General features: G+C 41.7%; 1 protein-coding gene across 1 annotated transcript in view; it reads left to right on the forward strand.

The window, feature by feature from the left end:
• lpar1 (lysophosphatidic acid receptor 1) overlaps positions 1 to 11,555 on the forward strand; it is a 39,033-nt gene extending 27,478 nt beyond the window's left edge. Inside the window, exon 3 of the mRNA XM_029117027.2 lies at positions 10,249 to 11,555. Within this exon, the coding sequence (XP_028972860.1) occupies positions 10,249 to 10,556 (308 nt within the window). The 3' untranslated portion in view covers positions 10,557 to 11,555. The remainder of the gene's footprint in view (positions 1 to 10,248) is intronic.
• The last annotated feature ends 691 nt before the right edge of the window (positions 11,556 to 12,246 follow it).

The following is a 12,246-nucleotide window of genomic DNA, read 5'->3' on the forward strand; positions in this document are numbered from 1 at the left end:
ACCAACCATAAAGCATGGAGATAGAGGCATTACTGTTTGGGGCTGCTTTGCTGCCTCAAGGCCTAGCCAACTTGTCTTCATCAAGTTAACATCAATTTCCATATTGAACCAGATAATTCTTAAGGAGAATGTGAGGCCATCTGTCAAAAAGCTGAAGCTGAGACAGACATGCCAGAGAATGTCTTTTAAAAAGAAGAAATGGAGTGGTTAAGGAATGGCCATGAAAAAGCTTAGATGGGGGGACTTGAAGCTGGCCGTGCATGCAAGAAAGCCCTCAAATATAACACAGTTGCAGCAGTACTGTGAAGAAGAGTGGGCAAGAATCTCCCAGTCAATGTAAGAGACTGATATACTAATATATACTGTATATATAAAGCTCCGGAAAACATTAAGAAACCACGGCACCTTTTCTTTCCTTTCCAAAAAAGTTGAAAAGGAATGTTTTGAGTGAAGAACAGAAGCGTTTAATTTGCAGTGGTCTCTTAATTTTAACCCTTTTGTTCCTCACGAATAATCTTTCTTTTTGACTTTTTTTGGAAAGGAAAGAAAAAGGTGCAGTGGTCTCTTAATTTTTTCCAGAGCTGTATTTTAGCAGGAGGTTGAGAAAGATGACAAACAGTCAGGTGGTATCGGTGTAATGCAATGGTGAATTATTAACCAAACCAGACAATAAGAAACTCAAGTAAGGGGACGCACTTCACTCTCTTCATCTTCAGACTGCCTGTAGTGCTGCCTTGTTCCTCCCCAAACACAGCCCACTGATTTGAATGGGAGACAGCTGTAGCAGGACAGGTCTGCTGGCTCTAGCTGGCTCCAGAATGTTGTATGTGCTGCCTTGGCGTGCCTGGGGTAGATGCTGATACCGGGCGGTGATGCTGCCTTCATGTGCCACGGGAAGACACTGATATAGTCTAACCGTTTATCCTATCAGACCTTTAACACTAGTCTACCTTTAACACCATCATTATAGACCCTGTGTAACACTAGTCTACCTTTAACCCCATCATTATGGGATTGTTAGGTCAGACATGGCTCTTCTATCAACCCAAATCAACCATCTAACTTAGTGTGTGTACTTCATTCTTTAGAACGAGCATTCCGTTTCATTATCTGTCAAATCTGAAAAGCTATTGTTTTCTTTAGCTACTGTTACGAATGTGTGTTTTTCTGAAGAAAGCGAAGTGGGCGAATTTGATGCTCTCTTCAGCTCTGAAAGTGAGTTTCGTTTAATAGTTTGGGGAGAGACATCATTCCAAATAGGACATCTGGACAACAGATGAAGACAACAGTTTCCAGCTTTCAGGATGCTGTAAAATAAGCTATTCCTGATTTCTCTTGGGAACATCTATCAGATGAAAAAGGGCCGGATCCCCAGCTAGCTCTGTCCCATCCGCCCCAGGCCTTAGAAACCGATTATGCACGTCCCAAATGGCATACTATTTTTGTGTTACGTTTGACCAGGACTCATAGGGCTCTGGTGAAACGTAGTGCCCTATCCAGGGAACAGGGTGCCATTTGGAAGGCAGTGGTAATACCCAGGCACGTCCACATTCACGTCTCTTCTAATACAGGCGGAGCGGACCAATCAGGACACACCAAAATAATAGGAAGGCCACATGCACATCCCATGGGGGAAAATGGAAATGTCATAATTGCTACTAATCACAATTAGCCATTTAGGCAATTGTTTGCCTGCATATTAAGCGGTATTTTGAAGTAAAAATTTTGTGTGATATCATCCACATTATATGTTGAGCTAGAAATTACTTTTACTACATTCACCGTTTTCTTTATTGCTAGCCTGGGCTGATACCGACACACACACTCTTAAAGACAACAGAGATACTACCGTAGAACCTAGCTGATACTGATACACACACACACACTCCTAAAACCTCAGAGATACTACCGTAGAACCTAGCTGATACTGATACACACACACACACACACACTCCTAAAACCTCAGAGATACTACCGTAGAACCTAGCTGATACTGATACACACACACACACACACTCCTAAAACCTCAGAGATACTACCGTAGAACCTAGCTGATACTGATACACACACACACACACACTCCTAAAACCTCAGAGATACTACCGTAGAACCTAGCTGATACTGATACACACACACACACACACTCCTAAAACCTCAGAGATACTACCGTAGAACCTAGCTGATACTGATACACACACACACACTCCTAAAACCTCAGAGATACTACCGTAGAACCTAGCTGATACTGATACACACACACACACACACACTCCTAAAACCTCAGAGATACTACCGTAGAACCTAGCTGATACTGATACACACACACACACTCCTAAAACCTCAGAGATACTACCGTAGAACCTAGCTGATACTGATACACACACACACACACACTCCTAAAACCTCAGAGATACTACCGTAGAACCTAGCTGATACTGATACACACACACACACTCTTAAAACCTCAGAGATACTACCGTAGAACCTAGCTGATACTGATACACACACACACACACACTCCTAAAACCTCAGAGATACTACCGTAGAACCTAGCTGATACTGATACACACACACACACACACACTCCTAAAACCTCAGAGATACTACCGTAGAACCTAGCTGATACTGATACACACACACACACTCCTAAAACCTCAGAGATACTACCGTAGAACCTAGCTGATACTGATACACACACACACACACTCCTAAAACCTCAGAGATACTACCGTAGAACCTAGCTGATACTGATACACACACACACACTCCTAAAACCTCAGAGATACTACCGTAGAACCTAGCTGATACTGATACACACACACACACTCCTAAAACCTCAGAGATACTACCGTAGAACCTACCTGATACTGATACACACACACACACACACACACGCACGCATAACTATGAACAGCCCACACAGCCTAAGTGCTGTAATGTGATTATCATGTTAGCATAGTGTTGTTATCAGATCATACATTTAATATCGTGTGACAGTTTCAGATGGCTAAGTAGCCCTGTCTAATTGGCTGTTACCTCTCTCTGTCACGCTCATACTCAGACATGAAGGAAGTAAGATGAAGATCAGAGAATTTAAGAGGGGGGGGGGGCAGGAGAGAGAATGAGAGCAGAGGAGAACGTTGTAACCTACAGTACCAGTCAAAGTTTGAACAAACTGACACAGTGAATGGGTATGTCCACATTTTGACTAGTACTTTACATATTTAAGTGATGAGTCTCTAGAGGGTGTGATATATGGCCATTATACCACCTCTAAGGGCTGTTCTAAGGCAAGACACATGGCAGAGCTTTATTGCAACTATAACCTGGTTACCAAAGCAACTAGAGCAGTAAGATGTGATGTCATACCCATTGTATATGATCTCATATGCCACGGCCATATAGCAACCAAACAGCACTTGGGATTTGAAGCAACCAGTTCATGAATACATATACAGTATATATACAGTGTATGTATATATGTATTTATATATGACCAGTGTATGTGGACACCAGACCATCACCCCTATATGTTGGAGTTGGCCCCGCTTTGCAGCTATAACAGCCACTCCTCCTGGAAGGCTTTCCGCTAGTTTTTGGTGTGTCTCTATTTGTGCCCATTCAGCCAAAAGAGCATTTGTGAGGTCAGTCACTGATGTTGGATGAGAAGGTCTGGCTCACAATCACTGTTCCAATTCATCCCAAAGGTGTTCAGTGGGGTTGAGGGCAGGGCTCTGTGGAGGCCACTCGAGTTCCTCCATACCAACCTCATCAACCAGGTCTCCATGCTGGAACGTGACTGTTGCCACAAAGTTGGACCCAAATGTCTAAACTGTCTTTGTATCCTATAGTATTAAGACGTCCCTCTACTGGAACTAAGGGGCCTAGCACAAACCCTGAAACACAGCCCAAGACTGGATTTTATGCATCTGTGAGTGATGGGTATGGCTGAAACACCAGAACTGAATTATTAGTAGGAGTGATCACATACTTTTGGCCATATAGTGTGTGTGTGTGTGTGTGGCCAAGCCCTCTCATCCTAAACCATTAGCCAAGCCACCTCATCCTAAAATACTGTCCAAGCTACCTCATCTTAAACCATTGTCGAAGCCCCCTCATCCTAAACCATTAGCCAAGCCACCTCATCCTAAACTATTGTTCAAGCCACCTCATCTTAAACCATTGTCCAAGCCCCCTTATCCTACACCATTAGCCAAGCCACCTCATCTTAAACCATTAGCCAAGCCACCTCACCCTAAACAATTGTCGAAGCCCTCTCATCCTAAACCATTAGCCAAGCCACCTCATCTTAAACCATTGTCAAAGCCCTCTCATCCTAATCCATGGATTTAGCCCTCTCATCCTAACCACTGGATTACATGTCTATTTATATCCAGCTTCACCTATAATCCTGTATGGGTTGGTTTCACTTATAATCATCTATTTGTGGATTTCCTGGTTGAGGAAAGAAATTGTGCATTTTTTTGTATTGAGAACATTACAGCAAAATATGTTATACGCACATGTCCGTTCTTAAACTGATCTATCTTTTTGTGAGGTTTTTGAGATTAGATTGTTCAAAACATCTTTAAAATTGGTTACATCTAAGCCAGATCTATGTCTTTATAATACCTGCTGTACTTTCATCCCTGATTAAACCATCATGTATTTATTTTCAAGTCATTGTTTCTAAGACAGACTTATTGTGGTGAACATTACAAAATACAAAGCACACACGTTTTGTTGTCATGGAAATTGATGTAGTGAGTGATCTTCCACAGGCCTCACTGGCTGGGTGTTGGTGTACATCCCAGAATAAACACTGTTGATATTTATAGACAGGACAACACATGTTTCAGTGGCTCCTCAACGCTGCCAGAGACTGGCTTACAGTTTCAGAGTGATCCTGTGGTAAGAATTTGCCCCCTTTTCCTATGTAGAGCCTTGCTTTAATTGGGGACCACAGAGCTGAGGTCCAAGAGATGCAGTATGAAAAGGGCCCTATTTGGTCACGCAGTCTGAGAGAACAGAATACAGTCCGATTACAGTGACCATCACTGCCGTCGCAGGCCTGTAGTAGGCATCCATTTTAGGTCATTGTGTTAATATGTGCTGCGCTCTGTTACAGAGCTTCATTGTGTGAGGAGACCTTGGAGGAATTCGTAAGTGGAACCCTGCTTTTGCAGCACCTTTGGTGGGTGCCAGTTTTACCGTGACACTTTAAGTGTGGGTCAGTTTCAACACAACATTTTAAGTTGGGGCCAGTTGAAAAGCAACACCTTGAGTAGTGGCCTGTTTAAACACAACACCTTAAGTAGGAGACACTTAAAAAGCAACACCTTGAGTAGTGGCCTGTTTAAACACAACACCTTAGGTAGGAGACACATTGAGTGGGGACTAGTGAAGTCTATGCTCTTAGTGATTTGAACTGTAACATGCAAAATTGTTTAAGGATACCATAGAGATTCCATAGATGAATTAGCAATGTGACATGTAGTTTTAGGACCTATGTTAATATACTTGAATATGTAGTTAGAAATACTACATGTGTATTATTACAGAACTACATATGTAATACTGCATACATAATACTACAAACATAAAAGACACTGGCCTAAATGACCCATATTTTAACCATGGCCCTATTGGTCGATATATATCTCAAAGTGTGTCCAATTGGTACATACACTATGTAATAGGATGCCATTCGGGTGCAAATGTGAATGGCTGCCATCATAACAGAAAGGGGACAGGTTTGGTTTGTCTAGGCGACAAAGCCACAGGCTTGTTGACAAACCCCATGCTTGGTCAGAGTGGAGGCTTTTTCTCGAGTCAGACTGGGATGGTGGTTTTACCACAGGCAGAGCCGACTGCACGGCAGCCCAGCTCCACGTCGGGTTGTCATTTAGCTTTTAGCTCAGGGGGCAAGAGTTACTCCATTATTGAAACCTAAACCTCCCCTCTCTTGGCTCAAATGACTCTCTATTCCCTATTAGTGCCCTACTTTTGACCAGAGGCCAGAGGGCTGTGAATAGGGTGCATTAATAGAAAATTGGGTGTCATTTGGAACACGCGGTAATGGCTTTCTGCAATATAACAAAACCCTGTAGAAAGGGGATACCATCACCATTTGGCCATGGTGATAATCAACTGAAATTTGTTGAAGTCACATTTTAGTTTTTCTTAATAAGTTTAGGAGTGGAGAGGGACCGGAAAAGACAGGAGAGTAGGGGGGTTGTTTAGTAACCATTTCTAAAGAACATCTATGACAAAGTAGTCGATGATGACATAATGATGATGATGTTGCCTTGGACAAGAGCATCTGATAAACAACTAAAATGAAAAAATGGTGGTGCAGTTCATTTTACCACAAAATCTCATCCGTTTTTTATGAAGCTTATGATACAGTTATGTAACGTCCCCTTCATACTGTTATAACCAGGCCCTTTGACTAAACAGTGTTGTGGATAATAACACAGTTTGACTAAACAGTGTTGTGGATAATAACACAGTTTGACTAAACAGTGTCGTGGATAATAACACAGTTTGACTAAACAGTGTCGTGGATAATAACACAGTTTAACTAAACAGTGTCGTGGATAATAACACAGTTTGACTAAACAGTGTCGTAGATAATAACACAGTTTGACTAAACAGTGTCGTGGATAATAATACAGTTTGACTAAACAGTGTCGTGGATAATAACACAGTTTGACTAAACAGTGTTGTGGATAATAACACAGTTTGACTAAACAGTGTCGTGGATAATAACACAGTTTGACTAAACAGTGTCGTGGATAATAACACAGTTTGACTAAACAGTGTCGTGGATAATAACACAGTTTGGCTAAACAGTGTCGTGGATAATAACACAGTTTGACTAAACAGGGTCATGGATAATAATACAGTTTGACTAAACAGTGTCATGGATAATAACACAGTTTGACTAAACAGTGTCATGGATAATAATACAGTTTGACTAAACAGTGTCGTGGATAATAATACTGTTTGACTAAACAGGGTCATGGATAATAATACAGTTTGACTAAACAGTGTCATGGATAATAATACTGTTTGACTAAACAGTGTCGTGGATAATAATACTGTTTGACTAAACAGGGTCATGGATAATAACACAGTTTGACTAAACAGTGTCGTGGATAATAACACAGTTTGACTAAACAGTGTCGTGGATAATAACACAGTTTGACTAAACAGTGTCGTGGATAATAACACAGTTTGACTAAACAGTGTCGTGGATAATAATACAGTTTAACTAAACAGGGTCATGGATAATAATACAGTTTGACTAAAGAGTGTCTTAGATAATAACACAGTTTGACTAAACAGTGTCGTGGATAATAACACAGTTTGACTAAACAGTGTCGTGGATAATAATACAGTTTAACTAAACAGGGTCATGGATAATAATACAGTTTAACTAAACAGGGTCATGGATAATAATACTGTTTGACTAAACAGTGTCGTGGATAATAACACAGTTTGACTAAACAGTGTCGTGGATAATAACACAGTTTGACTAAACAGTGTCGTGGATAATAACACAGTTTGACTAAACAGTGTCGTGGATAATAATACTGTTTCACTATAATACTGTTTCCCCATAGTGTCGTGACCACTATGGGGAAATCATCAGTGTTGCTGTTAGCATGCTGGTTCTTTGGCATGTGTATGAGGTGTTATTTGGGGTGCGTGTGTGGTGTGATCTTCGGGGGGAGGGGGGAGTGTGTGTGTGAAGTTTCCTCTGGGTGTGTTAGGATAAAGAGTGTTTATGATGTTTTGTGTTTTTAATAGTCTATGTTCCTCCCTTTTGGCTGGTAAAGACTATTCCTTATCCTGTTCCCACAATTTCCCAGAACCATCTAGCTGGAAGCAGAAGTGTTCCCATTCACACTCTTCACACAAGAACACACACACACACACAGTCTCTCTCCTTTATCACACACACTCTTTCTCTATCACAAACACACACTCTCTCTCATCCTCTCTTCCCCTCTTTTTCTCTTTCTTTCTATTCTTTCATAATCCTTTTCTCAGTCACCCAGCTCACTGCCTGTCAAGAACATTAGTAAGTAATACAGTACTATTGCTCTTCACATTACATATTTCTTTACAGCGAAGATTCTTCCCAGGGGAATACATCATAAAGCTCTGAGTTAGGCCAACAGCCTCTCTATGCACCATGCTTCCAGGAGGAAATGAAATTGTATTATCTAAAGCACAGAGATGACCTGAGTTGATTTTAAAACACATTGTTTTTCCTGTCTTCTGGATTGGTGTTGTTGACCTGGGACAGATAAACTGAACCAATCTGAGAACCATTTTGGTCTCTGTCTCTTTTGGAATACGTGAGGAACGTGTGTGTTGGCTGCTCGGCTCTCTAACAGTTTGTGTAACTCCTGATGGTGTCTGTCTCTCCACATACTGTATCTGAGACATGAGGTACAGCTGGCCAGCACCACCAAGCAGCTGCACATGGAATTCAAAGCAGCCGAGAGGAAGGTTTTCACAAAATTTCTTACAAAATGACATCTGAGGTCTTGAATATTGTTCTTATTTAACACAGACATTTCCTACAAAACATTGTAGAACATCTATCTTAATACATTTTTGTTTTGTGTTATAATAATGGATACAATCAAAACGTAGTATTTGTCTAAAGGGAGTTGTAGCTGTGTATGAATGTTGTTGCTGCAATTCAAACTTAGCTGTGTGAATGTTGTTGCTGCGTGAAGAGAAGGTCAGCGTTTTGTTGCAGTCTAGTTGAAGTTAAGCAGAGGATACTGTTGGGTTGGCGATCCAAGGAGAGACCTCGGCCTTAGGAGAGCTACGATCTGGGTGCTTCCTAAATGGAACATTAATTCCTATAGTGTGTTACTCCTGGCTAGAACCCTAAAAGCACCAGAGGTCAGTCACAAGTTAGGACATGGAATATTTTTTTGTGTTGCAGTCTGTTAGCAAGTCCACAGAGATACAAATGTAAACAAACAGTATCCACTCATCAGAAGTTCTGGAAGTTTCTTCAAAGGGCTTTGCCATTAATGTACTTGGAGACTTAAAGGTTTTGTCTTTGGCTGAGTTTTCACATTAAGTATTACGTATAGTAGTGTGATGTTGTTTACAGTGTTAAAGTGGATTAAAAATGTGTTTTAATGCATGTCAGAGTTCCTGCTTTTATTCTCCCATATTTCTCTTGAACTTCTTCAGCAATTTAAGAAATTCCAGATTTCAGGGTGAGTCTTGCCAGACTAGCTTGCGGCATCACTGAACAGAACCAATCACTGAGAAAAAACATTTCCTAAACAATCACACTAAGATTTGATTAGATTAGATTCAACTTTATTGTCATTGAGTACAGTACAACAAAATGCAAGTGGAATGTATAGATGTGCAATGAGAGCAAATAAAGTGCAAATGGGTATTCTAAATGAGCAATGAAGGCAAATGGGGGGGCAGAAAATGTACACGTATAAAGTATTTGTATGTACAAGTGGGAAATGAGTAGTTGCAATGCAATGAGACAAATGGAAGTACAAATGGCAATTCTGGATGTGCCAAAAAAAGAATGCACGTTCAATGGCGATTCTAAATATGCAGTGCAGGCAAATTGATGGTGCAAAGTGACATGTGCAACTGAAATGCAGGGACAGAAACAATGGGGTTCCAGAGGTAGACAAGTACTTTGTCAGAGTCCAGTAGTTCACGGGAGTAGTGCAACAATGTCCCAGAGAGGCGGTACTAAGCGGTGGGCGGGTGGGTATGGTTAGTAAAACAGACGCATTGTCTAACCAATCATCAGTGAGCAGACCTATTCTCTAACCTGTCATCACTGAGCAGACCTGTTATCTAACCAATCATCAGTGAGCAGACCTGTTCTCTAACCAATCATCACTGAGTAGACTTGTTGTCTAACCAGTATACGTAGCTCAGAAGCTAAAAAAATAACAGGTTACAATGTTAATTATTGTAGTATTCAATAATGTAGTGTTCTAACTTTGTTGAATATAAAATTGTGGTACTTTATGGAATGTGTGTGTGTGAAGATGTGTGTATTATACCTGTTAATCTGTCATTATGATTTCCAGCCCGTTTAGCCTGTGACGTCTATATCCTGTTTCTCTGTTCACCATGTTTCCTAGAAGAGATGTTCAACTCTAACCACTCATTCTATCCTCTTCTCATCACGTCCTACCCACCCCTCCACCCCTCCACCCCGTTCTCTTCCAGGTGCGTTTATAATCTGCTGGACTCCGGGCCTCGTCCTTCTCCTACTAGATGTGTTCTGCTCCAGCTGCAATGTCCTGGACTTTGAGAAATTCTTCCTGCTGCTGGCTGAGTTTAACTCTGCCATGAACCCCATTATCTACAGTTACAGGGACAAGGAGATGAGCGCCACCTTCAGGCAGATCCTGTGCTGCCAGCGTCAGGAGAATGTCAACGGTACTGTGGCGGAGGGCTCGGATCGCTCCGCCTCTTCCGTCAACCACACCGTGCTGGGTGGAGGGAGGCAGAGCAACGACCACTCTGTGGTGTGAGCGGCCGGGCTGCAGCCAGGGAGGGCTGCAGCCAGGGAGGACTGCAGCGCGGAGCCCAGCCGTGGCCTGGAGACGGACGGTGGAACCAAGGAGGCGACTGGGAGACTGTAGGCCCTTAAGAAAGACCATGGTGACATTATGAAGACGATCAAGAAGTTAACGCCCTTTATCTCTGAGGGTCGGAAGATGTAGGCAGTCCACAGACTCTGATTGGTTGGTTTTTTTCTATGTTGTTGTTGTTGTCATCAGAGATGTTTTTTTTGGGACTGATCTATAATGATGTGAAACTTGCCAGTATATAACTCTACTCTAGATACTTCCCTCTCTCTAAGTGAACGTCAGGCCTTCCAAATTGCATCTTATTTCCATTTTTGTGCACTAGTTTTGAATTAAAAAGAGAATCAGGTGCAATTTGGGACAGTTGCTAATGAACCTGAAAGAGGAAGTGTCTGTCCATCAGTCCGTCCAGTCAATCTTTCTGTTGAACATGCCATCCCAGAAACAGTATGAAGCTGGTTTATAATGGATTTCACAAATGTTTATTGTAATGAAACGTTAGCAAGTGTTACCACAAAACATTGTGTGAAGGATGTCTTATTAACAACTTTAACAGACTTTAGTCCTTCACCATGATCACACCACTTAGATTCATGTTGCCGTCTGTATTCTGTGGTTCAACTGGACTAAAGTGGACCCACTCTCCCCTGTGGACTTCATCATCATCATCACCAACTAACTAATCTGCAAAAACAAACGCTGCTTTCCTACCAGGCAAGGTCAAAGGTCCAAAGCTGACTCAATCTGAGGCAGTCATCTGGGTTCCAGCCTTGTTTCATTTCATGTGACTGTAGCTAAGTATGTTGTTCCTGTTTTTGTCAATTCTACCAATGATCTTGGTTGTATGGGCTATCCCTCCATAACCTCCAGATGGACCAAGGACCATATCTAGACCCACCAATGTACCACCAATGTTGTGTCAGAAATAAAATCATGAAATTAGCTATCTGCCACCGTGTAGATTTGTGTGACAGGACCTTTTCGGTAAACATACTGTACCTTGGAGCTAGCCTAAGCATGTGTAACACTAAAACAACACAATTCATTCAGTGTATACGTCCATGTTTCTCATTGTAGCTGCCTGTTGGTTCAAGCCAAGTATGCCTTCTAAGTATAATCTATTGTGGACCATGGATGGGTAATGCTGTGGTCATCTACAGGTGTTTTTTGCCAATCAGAAAACATAACATTCCAAATATTATCAGGTACACAGTCTATTTGGGAATGCAACCAGTGCAGGTCCCTCCCTCTCAGAGTGCCTTAGGATGGCCGTCGGTGTGTACTGGTATGTCTGCTGATACAGTACCTGAATATGGTCTTCAAGTTTCAAAGACGTCAGAGTTCATCCTTCCATGATCCATGTTGTCTCTGTGTTCATACTATCAGCATGTGTACAATGCATGATTTATTATTCACCCTCCCCAGTAGCCACCATTAATCCAGATTCATCATCATCATCCTCCTCCCATAACCACCATTAATCCAGATTCATCATCCTCCTCCCATAACCACCATTAATCCAGATTCATCATCATCATCCTCCTCCCATAGCCACCATTAATCCAGATTCATCATCCTCCTCCCATAACCACCATTAATCCAGATTCATCATCATCATCCTCCTCCTCCTCCC

This window comes from Esox lucius, chromosome 23, assembly GCF_011004845.1.
Source record: "Esox lucius isolate fEsoLuc1 chromosome 23, fEsoLuc1.pri, whole genome shotgun sequence".
NCBI lineage: Eukaryota > Metazoa > Chordata > Actinopteri > Esociformes > Esocidae > Esox > Esox lucius.